This window comes from Brachycentrus maculatus, unplaced genomic scaffold (assembly GCF_059751285.1).
Source record: "Brachycentrus maculatus isolate JH-2025_06_01 unplaced genomic scaffold, ASM5975128v1 h1tg000131l, whole genome shotgun sequence".
In the NCBI taxonomy this organism is placed as follows: Eukaryota; Metazoa; Arthropoda; class Insecta; order Trichoptera; family Brachycentridae; genus Brachycentrus; species Brachycentrus maculatus.
In genome coordinates this window covers 602,501-618,166 of record NW_028280884.1, presented here as the reverse complement: position 1 = coordinate 618,166, position 15,666 = coordinate 602,501, and the positions used below count along the sequence as shown (strand labels likewise).

Genomic DNA, 15,666 nt, shown 5'->3' with positions numbered 1-15,666 from the left:
TTTTAATTGTTCATCTGCATTTTCATTCGATTCTAAAACAGGATTCCTGCTTAGACAATCTACTTCTAAATTCTTCTTTCCTGGAGTATATTTTGTTTTATATTTTGTAGTATTTTTTTCTACTTTATTTTTATTTTCATTCTTCAAGCACTGTTTCTGTGTTATTTGCATGTCTTCATTTTTATTCTGATCTTTTAAAATATCTTCTAATTTAACCAAATTAACAACTTTTAATTGTTCATCTGCATTTTCATTCGATTTTAATACTGGATTCCTGCTTAGACAATCTACTTCTAAATTCTTCTTTCCTGGAGTATATTTCATTTTATCTTTCGTAGAAGTTTTTTCTCCTTTATTTTTATTTTCATTTTTCAAGCACTGTTTCTGTGTTATTTGTATGTCTTCATTTTTATTCTGATCTTTTAAAATATCTTCTAATTTAACCAAATTTACAACTTTTAATTGTTCATTTGCATTTTCCTTCGATTCTAATACTGGATTCCTGCTCACACAATCTGCTTCGAAATTCTTCTTTTCTGGAGTATATTTTATTTTATATTTTGTAGAAATTTTTTTCACATGATTTTTATTTTTAATTTTATCACTAGTTCTTAAATTTCCACGTCTTCTTTGACTATCTTCTAATCGTTTTCTTTGATCATCTTCTAATTTTTCTCTCTCACTCCGAACATATTGTAGTAATTGTTTTAATACATCTAATGTTTCATAATCCATTTCCAATTAACAAAATTGTCGTTTTATAACGTGGTAATATTTTTCTTTTGTAAATTGCGTGTAAATAATATGTAAAGTGGGTGTATAATAATAAAATAAACAATGTGTTGCTTTGTAATTAAAGAAACGACAATAAAAGTTTATTCTTAATTAATCTTTACAATAATTTTTATATCTATATGATTCTGACAGTTAATAATATTATCGGAAGTCTTTTGTTTTCTTCTGAGTGACGCATGCGACATCTGTTGGTAGAACTGTTTTATGTAGGTACTATTTGTAGGTACTTAATAAAATGTATAGGTAGGTACCTAGTTATTTTATTACATCTCCCCCCTTGGGGATGAAAATTCATAGTAAAATTTTCACTCGTCCTCCGGATCATCTTCTTGTAGTGAAGGGACTGGTATAAGTTTAGTGATATGATAAAGTTTTTTTTTTTTTTTTCTTTCTTTCTTTTTTTTCCTTCTTTTTTTTCTTTCTTGTTTTTTTCTTTCTTTTTTTTCCGTTCTTTTTTCTTTCTTTCTTTTTTTTTTGTATTTTTTTTTTCTTGACCCTTTTAAAGTAGACACAGTTTTTTTCAATCCATTTGTTTTTTTTCTTTTGAATTCCTTCATTTTTATTCAGATCTCTTAAAATATCTTCTAATATAACCAAATGTACAACTTTTAATTGTTCATCTGCATTTTCATTCGATTCTAAAACAGGATTCCTGCTTAGACAATCTACTTCTAAATTCTTCTTTCCTGGAGTATATTTTGTTTTATATTTTGTAGTATTTTTTTCTACTTTATTTTTATTTTCATTCTTCAAGCACTGTTTCTGTGTTATTTGCATGTCTTCATTTTTATTCTGATCTTTTAAAATATCTTCTAATTTAACCAAATTAACAACTTTTAATTGTTCATCTGCATTTTCATTCGATTTTAATACTGGATTCCTGCTTAGACAATCTACTTCTAAATTCTTCTTTCCTGGAGTATATTTCATTTTATCTTTCGTAGAAGTTTTTTCTCCTTTATTTTTATTTTCATTTTTCAAGCACTGTTTCTGTGTTATTTGTATGTCTTCATTTTTATTCTGATCTTTTAAAATATCTTCTAATTTAACCAAATTTACAACTTTTAATTGTTCATTTGCATTTTCCTTCGATTCTAATACTGGATTCCTGCTCACACAATCTGCTTCGAAATTCTTCTTTTCTGGAGTATATTTTATTTTATATTTTGTAGAAATTTTTTTCACATGATTTTTATTTTTAATTTTATCACTAGTTCTTAAATTTCCACGTCTTCTTTGACTATCTTCTAATCGTTTTCTTTGATCATCTTCTAATTTTTCTCTCTCACTCCGAACATATTGTAGTAATTGTTTTAATACATCTAATGTTTCATAATCCATTTCCAATTAACAAAATTGTCGTTTTATAACGTGGTAATATTTTTCTTTTGTAAATTGCGTGTAAATAATATGTAAAGTGGGTGTATAATAATAAAATAAACAATGTGTTGCTTTGTAATTAAAGAAACGACAATAAAAGTTTATTCTTAATTAATCTTTACAATAATTTTTATATCTATATGATTCTGACAGTTAATAATATTATCGGAAGTCTTTTGTTTTCTTCTGAGTGACGCATGCGACATCTGTTGGTAGAACTGTTTTATGTAGGTACTATTTGTAGGTACTTAATAAAATGTATAGGTAGGTACCTAGTTATTTTATTACATATATATATATATATATATATATATATATATATATATATATATATATATATATATATATATATATATATATATATATATATATATATATATATAAAATAGGAAAGCATCTTGTGAAAGGGATCCGAAATAGTGTCGATGAATAATGGTTGAGTGGAAATGCGATGACTGACCATTTAATGTAAATGTCTTTGCACTGTTCCGTGTCTGTCTGCTGTGCTGGTCGGGGTTGTGGGCGTCTGTGTACCGGCCAACGTCGAGTCGGAATCGGATCTTGCTGACTAATTGAACTAAACACTAATCCCTTTCACTGCCTATACTGAGGTACTTCTAGAAAATTTGGTGATGGGCTTACAATCTTGTATTAATTTAGATTTCAGTTGAACAGTAGATAGTAAGTATTGACCAGGTTACCTGCATTCAGGCTGCTCCCTGCAGGACTGCGCAAGGACATGGCAGGCTGGTAGGGGGGCGCCGGGCTCCCTTTGGGCACACATCGGATGCAGCTTCTCCTGGGCATTCATGCAAGGATCCTCTTTGTTGTCGGTTTTCCTACATGAGATCATAATTGATAAACAGGCCAATGATATCGCTCACTCCTGTCAACAACTTCATAAATAAAAAAACTCGATTATTCAGGAGAACGTTTTTTAAGTTTAAAAATATAACACAATGTATTAAAAATAAATATCAAGCCAGTTATTAAACTTTTTACTGTGCAACACATCTTTTTAGGTAAAACCTGAAGGTTTTTTCTCCATTTGAAAAATATTTAGTGGTTTTAAAAAATAATTAAACACTACCTTTTTTTAAATGCGAAAACAAGATTTTCTGCCATGTAGCGGGTAAATATTAAGTTAAAAATATGCCTCTTTTGCTGGGATATAGTACATTTTCTGGGCATTCCGAAAACATTCACAACTGAAAATTGTCGATTTTTGATTTATGACGTTCTTGAAAGGAGTGAGCGATATACATTTCACACTTAAATTGGTGGACGAGGAGAGCTGACCCCAATGGTCTACAAAGACGATAAGCTGGGATCGAGCCAGGAAGAAGAAGACCTTTTCAAAGATGGAAAGTGTGTAGTTAATATTAAGTTTATTTATATTAAGTCTATTGATTGTTATAGAGGCTTTATATTTTTTAATTTGTTTTAATAATTTTTTCTCTACCGTTATTTTTAATACCAAAATATACCTCCAAGATATGACATGCATTTTATGTAAATATTGATTCATGTCGGGAATCGAACCCTTTATCTCTTCTAACCTATTGGAATGTGTTATGTTTATATTTTACCAGCCAACTATCGAAATTTTACCTGAAACTTTATATTAATTTTTATTAAAATTGAAATTAGAAATCAATTATCATTAAAATTTAACAAAAAATAATTAGAAAACCAGAAAAACTCTAAATTTGTTTATAAAATGCATCCTTGAAGGTGAAAAAAAAAATTCATTAATTGATTCGGCAGTCACTTTGTGGTAAAATCTATCCATTTTTAATTAATGTTTTACTTAGTAAATACCACTATTTCTTAAAATCTACTGTGACACGTGTTTCGATGCGTTCCGCATCATTTGATACGGTGTTTGAAAATGATGCGGAATGCATCGAAACACGTGTCACAGTAGATTTTATGAAATAATGGTATTTACTAAGTTAAACATGAATTAAAAATGAAAAAAAAAATACCTAGGGATATGGAGAAACTTGTCATAAAGAATCTTTGGATGAGATGCAAAGAGAAAGAGAGAGAGAGAGGATTAATTCAGTTTTTGTTATTCTCTTAAAAAATATTTTAAACAATTGTGGATAATACTAAAAGCTCCACTAACTTGCATAGGCAAAAGGCGATTTCCAAGTTCCATTGGACGTTGGGAGTCCTGTAAAAATTTCGCAAGGAATTCATGCAGCCCTCCCTGTCGCATCTGAAAAAGATTAAGATATTCATCATTCATTTACTGAAAAATATTTTAAAAACGGCATTTACTTGGACGTAATTATTGATTGAAAATATAAGTTTGATGACAACGGGAAGGAAAACAAAAATTAAAAGGGTGACCCGAGACGCCTAAAGTCTTATATTTGCAGCTAAAGAAGACAGTTTAAGAATGAAAGATATAAACACTCAGATCAGATCATTTAATCAAGAACAGTGTCTTAAATATGTAACATAAAGACGTATTAAAGTATAAATTACGGATATATGCACGAGAAGATAAGGTAAAAAGTTGTAATCTTTATTATCAAAATATTCACGTAATAAGGTTTTTTTTAGATAAATAGTTCAATCATTCGCCAAAGGCTTCTTCAAATAATTGAAATCGGACTAGAATTTGAAAAAAAACAGGTTAATTGAAAAAAATATAAAAAATAATAATACAAAGAAAAAAACTGTTGTCTCATTTATAAAAGTAAAAACAATAAACAATGAGTGTAAGTCTCTCTCCAAGCACAAGAGCGTAGTCTCTTTTTTGGAGAGTAACAGCGTAACAAGTATTAAGATATGTTAAAAGTAGAAATGTCTAGCAAATGAATTAAATGGTAAATTTTTTATTACTTTATTTAAAAAATGTTGTTTGGTTCTTTAGCCATTACAAACGCAGGGTTATAAATCATCCTGTCGTTATAAGGACTGAGTTGTTATTGCATTATCGCAAAGAATAACAAACCTGGAAGCATCGCACGTCTGCAGTACAGGAGTCAGAGAGGTGGTGCAAGACTTGTCCCTAATGCAGCGGTCCAGAGCCAGGTGGCAAGTGCTGTGGAGAGAAATCCTCGGAGTGCTCCCTTCCTGACCTTCATTTCCGTCTCCAGAACCGATTCGTTCTAATCCCAAGGAAGCATTATTGATGAATAAAGCAAGAGTATTATCAGAATTTTAGAAAAAAAAAACAATCAAATGGCTAGGTTTTTTATAACTGAAAAATTGTTGAGAATAATTATTTAAAATTTCTGCTTCTAGCTGGAATGAAACTGGTTTTGATGTCTTTAAAATCAGGGGGATATGACTTCTAATATTTGAGATTCAAAGAAGGGTTCGATGTACTATAAGAGAAAGAAGCTACAAGACATTTAAAAAAGGGATTTAGACTAAAGTAAACTTTAAAACATTTAGGGAGACTCGGATATTTTTTTTATGTTGATGTTAAGAAAGGTATACAAAAGTCTTCTTTTTATTTTTAATAAACCTATCGAAAAGATAATTTCAACAGATTATCTTCCCAAATCAACAAATGTCACAAAATTGATCCTCCGGCTGTAAAGAAAATCACAGTTATTAAGTCAATAAATAATGGTTGGCCAATTCAGACTGACTCGATTATCTCAAGCTCTTGGGACATGATGACTATGATTATGAGACTGATGATGGAACAGATGATGATGATGACGATGAGGTTATACTAAAATGCAGGGATCGCTTCTAAACGCCACGGACTTAGATTCAAACTAAAGGCATAATTCCTGTGCTGTGCACTCTAGCCTGTGCGTTCGTCGAGACCGAGATCTCCTCACCAATGCGCCACTAGACCCGGGTAAAGAGTTCCGTGGACCATCAGCTAAGCTAATCAAACAGGTCGGTTTGCTATGTCATTTTCAAACGTGAGGATGGGGTCAGATATGGTAGCGACTGCCAAAGCTGTTCAAGGTGATCGAACATGCCAATAATTCCAAAAGTATCATCAAATCTCGGAGAATAAACATGACAGGGGAAAAGACACGGGACATAAGTTCTAAAGGGTACTACGACCAGCTAAAAAGCAAATGGCGACTTGTAAAGCGTTCACAGATGGCGTCAATGTCAAACGTGCCATAGACTAGTCAATGATTGAGTCAATTTTTGCCGATCTAAATCATAGGTTTATTAACATTCTAATCACTACAATATATACAGAATTCCAGAGGTGTAGTAGACCAGTACATGAATACAGAAATGACCATAAATTCAAGAATACAACATATCGAAACATACGAGAAATATCTTCGTCGAAACGTTATATTGCCCGTTTCTTCCCTTGATCATTTCTTTACAATCGACCATTTAGTTTTCAGCTGGTAACAAAATATTAAATTAAGTATATTTTTAGAAATGTTAACCTTTTAAATATTTCAATAAAACCATTATCTACTTTGAATGTAAAATTTTTAAAAGCGGTACCAACAAATCGATAAAATATCTCACGAAAGCCATGATTTGGAAATTAGCTCGTGACATACAAAAATTATTTCACTCAACAATATTGGTCAAATTCAAGCACAAAATAGATGCATAAATTTCAATAATTTAAAAAATATTTTCAAATGGTTCAAAAATATTGTAAAAAATGCAAAGTCATGCAAAAAATTTAAGAATCAATAGTTTATTGTTGTTTTTTAATCAAAATAATACGATTTTGTCAACATAATATGGAAATGATAATTAAATAAAATGTTTTTTAAATATTTTAATTTTTAAATGGTTAATGATGCTGCTTGAACGGAGGAATGTTGGAAAAAGGGTTATGTAGGGAAATAAAAACGTAAATGGAAACAAAAAGCGCGGATTTCTCTCAGGGTAAATAGAAACAATCATTAAAGATGTAGATAGTGTGGAGAGAGTTAGACCAGATGGAGTGGAACAAGAGATACAAACTGTCCAAAAATTGTTGGGTAATATATCCAAAATAAAACAAGGTTTGTTGGATTGAATTCTACATTTATTAATGTATATCTAAATAAGTGACGCGTTTCGTCTTCTTAGGACATTTTCAAACACTCCAGTGTTTGATATCCAGTGTTTGAATCTAGTGTTTGATAATGTCCTAAGAAGACGAAACCCGTCACGTATTAAGATATACATAAATAAATGTAGAATTCAATCCAACAAACCTTGTTTTATTTTGGATATATTACCCAACAATTCAATATAGGATTCTACCAACTGTCTGCAGTTACAATAAATATGTCCAAATATTGTTGATGCTGCTTGAACGGAACGGAGGAATGTTGGAAAAGGGTTATGTTGGAAAATAAAAACGTAAATGGAAACAAAAAGCGCGGGTTTCTTTCAGGGTAGATTAGAGACACTCAGTAAAGATGTAGATAGTGTGGAGAGAGTTAGACCAGATGGAGTGGAACCAGAGTTAGAAACTGTCCAAAAATTGGCACATACTCCCATCGTGGGTAGCTCCCTTGTGGTGCGTTCCTCCCTTTCGCCTGCCGGGTCGTCCGAATAGCCGTCTGTGGCCTTCTTCCATCATGTGCGGGCTGATATGGTGTTCGTCTATTTCGAAGCCGTCTTCGGGGCCCAGATCAGCGCCGAAGAACCAGTCGGTGGAGGTGGAGGAAGTGGTTTTGTTGTGGGTTTGGGATTTCCTTCCGTCGGGAAGTGCCGAGTTCACTGCAAGGGGGGACATTCAGCTGAAATGCTGGTAACGCCGACATGTCGACCGTCTCTAGACGCGACACCAAACCGTCGTTTCAGAGACGACTTTATCAGGTTCATTCATCAAATCTTCCACACTTACAAGAACTTATAAAAATATACCAATTTTTCATGATAATATTCGTTTTAAAACAAACTGCTAAATTTCACAATGCTCGTAACTAAACTAACACATCTGAACAAATATCGCAAATCTTTTTGTATGTACTCACTTGAAAATTAGTAAAAGTATCCAAAAATTTAAACGCTTATTATTTTACTAGTTGAAAACACATTTTATATGATTTGCAAAAATAACAATGGGTTAATTAATAATATAATCAATTTAAATACGAGTATATAAAAAAACTTCCTCCGTAGAATGAGCGATTTATTTATTTATTTAAAAATTATTTTAAAAATTTAAACATAGTTTAAAAGTTCATATCTGACTGAATGAATAATATGCCAAATATTATCGTGGATAAAAATTAAAAAAATACTTACGTTAAATACACGTCAGTTGATATAAACATGATTGTTTTTGTCAAGTTCCTCATTAACGAAATAAATTTCGCGTTTCTTTTCAAAGATCATTTTCGAGACGACCCTTCTAGTGTCCCTAAGTTTTTCCGAGAACAGAAAACTTCTTAATGCCTTCCCGCAAATTATCTTGTATTTCATATTTATGAAGTTTTCTGTTTTTCGTTAATTCCTTGTTTCCGGTCCCCGAACAAATGTTCCGAGAAGTTCTGGAATACTTTTCGGGGGAATTACTTCGCCCGGCGCTGAGGGATTTTTTACTGTCAACATAAGTTTCTCGTCGATACTTCGGAGACGAAGAAGTTCGGAAAGAAAGAACGCTATTAATCTGGAATTACACTATACCCTTAGCAGTGAAAATCCTCCCCGAAAGTTCGTTAGTTCGAAGGGTGTACAAACTTGGTAATAACCAAACGAAAAAAAATGCATTACAGATTTGATGTAGGGATTTTATCACCACTAAAGTAGCGAAAATACTTCTTTGGGGATTGATTAAAATGATATTTATGAAGCTGAACGAGCTGATGACATTATTTTAGATATCGTATGTCGTAAGCTGTTAAAAAAGCTAACTCATTTCAGGTAGTATTTTAAATGACGCTATTTAAATTATCCAAAATTATTATTTTTATTGACTGCTTGTTGATAAATATTTCGTAATGAGAATATAATAATCCTAATCCTAGGTTAAAAAATATTTTCTAATCATTGTTTAATGTACAGTCCCTTAAAGATCTACAGGATAGACGAGTTCACCTTTTATCTAAAAAATGTGACAAAAATATGAAAATCACCACAAGCTTTCTTAATGATTTTTTTGGAGTTGCTTACTTTTATTGGGATTATCAAATTAATCTGGGATCTATAATTCAAATATAAAAAAGCACTCGAAGAAACAAAGATATTTTTAAAAAAATATCTTGAATGGAATTTATGTTTCCTTTACTAATAAACCAATGAGAAAATGATGAAAATGTTGTAATAAAAATGTTTTTTAAAATTTTATTTTGTTAGATATTTTTAAATCTTTGTATCTATATCCCACTCAACCTATGTTCTTATACGAAATTAGAAATTAGAACTTAGAATCGGCAAAAAATGTAATTATCATAAAAGATTAATTATTAAGGTAGTATTAAGTGATATTTTTTTCAGCTTCCTTAGCGTCACATTTCAGAGAATCAAGGATGATACTGAAAGTCTGATCCATCCTCTCTAGTATGGTGTAGAGTCTAAAGATATTTTTTAAAGGGGATCGCAACGTTCATTTCTGGTACAAACATATTTTACAATTAACATGAAATATTTACATAAGTAGACCTTATATTATGACGAAAAATAATACATCGAGCTAATTTAAAATTAACCATTTGTATCACTAATATTGTTAATTTTTTCGGACTTTGTAGCACATTTTTATAAACTTGATAAAAAATAAAATATATAAATTGTTTTTAATCACTTTTATTTCGTAATATCTGTAATAAGTTTCGACAAATACCATATCTTATTTAGATATGGATATATACTTAACCTTTTATGGATAAATGTAATTGAATATATACAATAATATAATATATACACTCAAAATGTTGTAAATAAATTATCTGGTCAAATTATAAGCTTAATAATAAAAATGAAAATGGTATTTTCTGGCGTTTCTCATGTGTGTGATTATAATCCGGGATTCGGATCTCACATACTAATATAAGAGTTTCTGCTTAATAAAAAGCTTCTTTACATCTCACCAATAGATGTCTCTAGTGAAGTTTTAGTGATTCATGAACAAGGTTTCTAAATTGGTTCATATATATAGAACTTCCAAGAATTTGAGTAGTGTGGTTGTCAATAATGGGTAGAATTGGTGAATGTTACACGTGTGTAAAGTGATCACTCAAACCAGCCTATGACGGTCGTAAGCCCCGTAAATGCCCAGACTTCCATATTCTTCTTCATCTTTGATGAGATGTCAAAAAATAATATGAAAATAACTCCTGTAATTGGAGATAATCCAGATTTTGTGAACAAGTATTTGGACACACTCAAAATGTTGTGAATATAAAAAAGTTTAATATCTATCAATTTGTCGAAACCGTTTGGAGTATTGATACCAAAAGAAAGTGGTTAAAAACAAGATTTGCGTTTTATTTTAATATTGTTAATTATACGATACTATCTTTTTAACTTAATCCTCTCTCTCATCTCATTCTTTCACTCAAAATACATTTATTTTCGTGACTAAAAATGTACATTTTTTGTATTAAAAATAGTAAATACATATTTTTACGACACCAATATATATTTTTAAATAATCTACTTTTAGAAACATTTATTTTAGATATTAATTTAAACACCAAAAGCACAATTAAAGCATAAAGCCAACCAATACGTTTAACACAATGAAAGTTTGGATAAAATAATAAACTCCATGAAAAATTCGGAAATAAACTCAAAGAAAGATGCGAAAAAATTTAAACTAAACCAAAAAACTGCTGGTCGCATTTTGTGTAAAAAAGTGAAATGTGTATTGAATGTTTTAATAATTTTTCGCGGTTATAAAAATAATTTGAAAGTTTTTTTTTGGAATAGCTGGAAACGACAACTTTTAATCTAGACAGCATTTTTAGATGAATAATTTAAGGGCGAATTAATGTATTTTTTTAATCATATTTTTAACCAACGAACTTATAACGTATGATTACGTTTTCCATAAAATTTCAAGAAAAGCTTTCTTAATTTTTTTCTGTGTAAATTATTGAGCATCGTTTGCAAAATTTAAACAATGAAAAATTTGTAATAAGTGTATTTTTAGTGTAAATATATGACTAGAAAATTTTTGTGTTTTTTAATATGCCTCATGTAAATACGCCTTCATGTAAAAACGTCTCTTTCAAATATATTAAATAGTTTATTAATTAATTTCTATTCTAGTTATTTAAAAAAAACAACAATGAAAAATGTCTTAAAATTGTTTTTAAAATATTTTAAATTTATAGTAAATACTACTGTTTTATATGATCTATTATAACACGTATTTCGATACGTTCAGCATCATTATCAAACACCGTAACTGGAATGGTGTTTGATAATAACGATGATTGTATCGAAACACGTGTCACAACAGATTTGAAGTTTTTTTATTATCAATTTAGATTCAGTGATCATTTCTCAAGTAAAAATCCAGCATGCTTAATTGAATGATTTTTTGACGATTTTATTATTTATACTATATTGTATTTCATTATTTTCCATGACGTACGGAAATATTTGATTTTTTAAAAGTAATTTATCTAAATATTTGGTGAAAACAAAAACAAATAAATTTAAAAAAAATTCTGCGTTAAGGAAAAACACAATTTTGGTGAACAGTATTAAGATTTTTTAAGGTTTAACAATATAAGATGATCACGTGCAGTTTTTGAGAGTGTATCGTGAGAAGAAGAAAATGATTTAAAGTAAGAAGAAAAACGCATTTTCGTAGAGTCGTAAGATTTACAAACATCAGAACATACAGAAGAAAATACAAAATGCACAATAGTTAAGTATAGAACATGCAAATACATGCAGTCGGTACAACAATACCCATGCTAGAATATCAACTCTTTCTAATGTCATATTTAACAGTCCAAAATAAAGCTGAAATTATTGATTGCAGTATCGTAGAAACCTCCAGCACTCAGTGGTGAGTACAGATTTTTTAAATCAGGGTAAGCAGTAGAGTTGGGTAAAGATAAGGCATAGTAGGCACTGGTCGTGTTTCTATATGGAACGTGAGTAGTCCAGGGTAGGCACTGCTTTTCTGCTTATATAGAATGCACGCCTCTGCTAGTATTAATTGTATTAATCACTAAAATTCATAAATTGACTATTACTGAAGAAAATTCGTTAACGCAGGAGAGAAACGTATAACATTACACTGTTTGCTTAAGGAATGCTTAGGTATGTATGAAAAATATCATTTAAGCAGATAAACGGAATCTTAAAGATAACTAACTGAGTTACACAGTGGATTAAGACGTTCTAAGTCCAATGAAAATGTAAGAAAACTTAGAACATTAAAAAAAACCAAGAGGTTATTGGAAATTTTCAAAGATTAAATGGTCGTTCAAACTATCAGTAATAAAATCACATTTTTAATTAGTTTGTACTGAAAAACCACTAGTATAATTCAATATAAATAGATCACGATGTGAGTTAAAAAAAAAAATTATATTATTTACAAATAAATTAGAAAAAATGTCATTGATATCAAAGCTTTAATTAAATTTGACCAAAATATGTTGAATCATCACAATGGAAATTTGTAGAATATTTTAAATGTGAATTCATGTTCATTGAGAACATTTAAAATAAAAATGGCAAAAATTTATAAACTCGTTTTTGTGAACTTAGACTTTACAATGTTCACATGTTAATATTTTATACGCCTTGATAAGATGATAAATAATTTAATTTCTTGAGGAATATTTTGAGGAGTAACACAAAACAATATGTGTATCATGCAAAACACATAAATCCCACTAGATGAATATGACATCACAAAGAGTTGCAACAAGTATCAGAACATACAATTATAGTCTTACGTTTCTCGAAAGGATATTGAACACAAACATTAAAAGCAGCCTTCAAAAGATCCTGAGAGGCTGTCCTAGGTGAAGAATGAAGGTGTTGAAAGGTCTAAAGGACGCGCAAGGAGAAAGGTGAAACACGCGGCCGGTGAGAAGAAGAAGCTGCAGTGAGTGACAGAACAGAAGAAGTATAACACACCCAGTGATGCAAGAAACAGTGGTGGATAGAAAAGATTCTAATATCATTATCAAACAGGGCAAGATTGCCAGTGCTGAACCCAAAATGTAAATAATATAAAAAGAAAATGTGTTGTAAAAAATATTGTTAAAAGTAGATGCATTTAATATCACACAGATTTGATTGATTTCCGTAAAGATAAAATACTCAAAATGCACGTTAAATATCTTCGGATGAAGCCGAAAATTAAATGTCATCGGACAAATACAAATTCTAGATTGACTTATGTAGATACCCAGGCTAAAGCAGCATTTCACTCACCGACAACAGTCCTGATTTCGAAACCTCCAACTAAGGTGACGTAGGTTTGTCAAGGTAACGATGTCAGGCCAAGCAAAGTCTGAGTGATTGAAAAACGACGGAATGGGAAGGAAATAAGCGGCATTTAGACCTCAATACCTTCATCGAGACACCCGCGCGGCAACCAGGCGGACTTACAATATAACACCAAAGCACCAAGACATTCGGAATGGATTACGATAAACGACGAGCCTGAGCGTCCACCTTCCTTTAGGAGGCCTCAAGCGTCGAGAAGAAACAGATCTTGCACAATAGAAGAAAAAAGTACATATTTAATTGAAAAGCTCATCTGGCGAGGTCTCACCCGACTGAACTCTGTTTCGCGACACATTAGGATGCCTCCTGCTCGCCGCCGCTTGGCTCCTGGATCTTTGCCCCATTGCCTTGATAATGGCCTGTATCAGGTCTCCGCCACCTGTGTTAGTTATGACTTCCGTCCCGTTGTCTGTGACGAGGAGGATGGTCCCATCTGGAGCTACGTATCTCGTCACGTTGGACTTGAATTCGAAGGATATCGACTTGTGGTGTTTCTGTTGGTTCTGGTGACTCTGGGGAGTCTTGGTCGAGTCCGGTAGCTTGCTGGGGTGTAGGTTAAAGCGGTCTGGGTGGCGGTCCGCGGGCGGAGCGAGGCTCGGACGTCTTGGAGAGTGACGCTGACGGAGTAATCTAGTCAGGAACAGATCCGGTCCCCCGCGGTCTCGCCTTCCTTCTATTCAATTCAAATTTTCCTTTCTATCGACTCTTTCTTGTGACTTATCTTATGTGTTAGGATTTTTTTGGTTTTCTGTATTGATGTGAGGTCTGTCCGCTGTTTTATCTCGATTCGAGATTGTTTTTTCGATGCCTAACCTATTTTTTGTTTCTTTAAAGATGTATCGAAGATTGATCGTGGTATGGTGTTTATTTTGTATTGTATTTTAATTAAACATTCAATTGGAAACATCAAATCAAAAATCATTGACCAATACTGGATCGACGCAATGTTTCACTTGTGCAAATAAATATTCACGTCGACTCAGCATTTATCCTTGATGTATTTATTTGATGAGATCCTAACCTAATGATTTGTCGAGTTCATTGGGTAAATTGTGCACAAACATTCAATTAATTTTCAAACAATCATTAATTTTGTAAACATCCTTCAATCTTCAACATCCCATAAAATAAACATAAATAACATATACATTATGGAAAAAATATAATTTGGATTTGGTCTAGTGGTAACATCGTTGTGTCGAATCGAAAGACTAATGTTCGAAGCCTCACATATATCTATTTTTTTAAGGGGAGGTTTTTAAAAAAATCAAACAGGCGATAATTGAGTAATCAAATTATCAAATGAGTGGTGTCCGATCTATCTAGTGTATTATTTTTATAAATTTTCTGTGTACTAAAAATATTAAATACGAAGTAAAACATTTAAATCCAAGAGTCCTCAAGTTGTATGTGTAATAATGTGTGCAAAAATATGCACCAATGTTTGCAAATGAAGCTTTTTCAAGTACTTTTTTGTAGTATTCCTTGCATTTTCACAAAGGAAATATAATGTGCTTTCCTGAAAATATGATATTAGTATTCATAAATATGCTACACAAACCGTGTGACCGTATAATGGCGGTATTCTGTGATCCCTGTAATATTTTGACCATTTAACAAAAAGTCTATAAAAAACAGTGTTCCTTACAGTTGAAATATGGTAAAAAGCCATGGTGCAATTTGATCTTCATCAAATCGAAGAATTGACACAAAAACTCGATATTTAATGGAAAACAGTCAATAATACTGGTAATAATATTTTGCTTAATACAAAGGCCCATAAAGGCCATACATAAAGGCCCAACATACGATTAACTGTGACTAATTTTTTTAAAAATCTAGGTGACATTCAACGGAATTGATTTTTTCTTAATTAGAAAAACAAAAATATGTTCGGCTCTCACCGCAGCCAGACGTTTTATGAATTCTATTATTGCGAGTAAGGCCTTAGTTTATCGTGTCGTTTTTGGAGATACGTATATATATATATATATATATATATATATATATATATATATATATAATATATATATATATATATATATATATATATATATATATATATATATATATATATATATATATATATATATATATATATATATA

The 15,666-nt window shown here is 31.1% G+C and overlaps 1 protein-coding gene across 1 annotated transcript in view; it reads right to left on the bottom strand.

Moving 5' to 3' along the window:
- Positions 1 to 15,666, bottom strand: part of LOC148309305 (uncharacterized) — a 205,539-nt gene that overhangs the window by 16,280 nt on the left and 173,593 nt on the right. The window contains exons 6-10 of the mRNA XM_088260266.1: positions 13,829 to 14,233; positions 7,624 to 7,851; positions 5,144 to 5,300; positions 4,307 to 4,399; positions 2,877 to 3,014 (exon numbers count right to left, since the gene is read on the bottom strand). Coding sequence (XP_088116392.1) covers positions 2,877 to 3,014; positions 4,307 to 4,399; positions 5,144 to 5,300; positions 7,624 to 7,851; positions 13,829 to 14,233 — 1,021 coding nt within the window. The remainder of the gene's footprint in view (positions 1 to 2,876; positions 3,015 to 4,306; positions 4,400 to 5,143; positions 5,301 to 7,623; positions 7,852 to 13,828; positions 14,234 to 15,666) is intronic.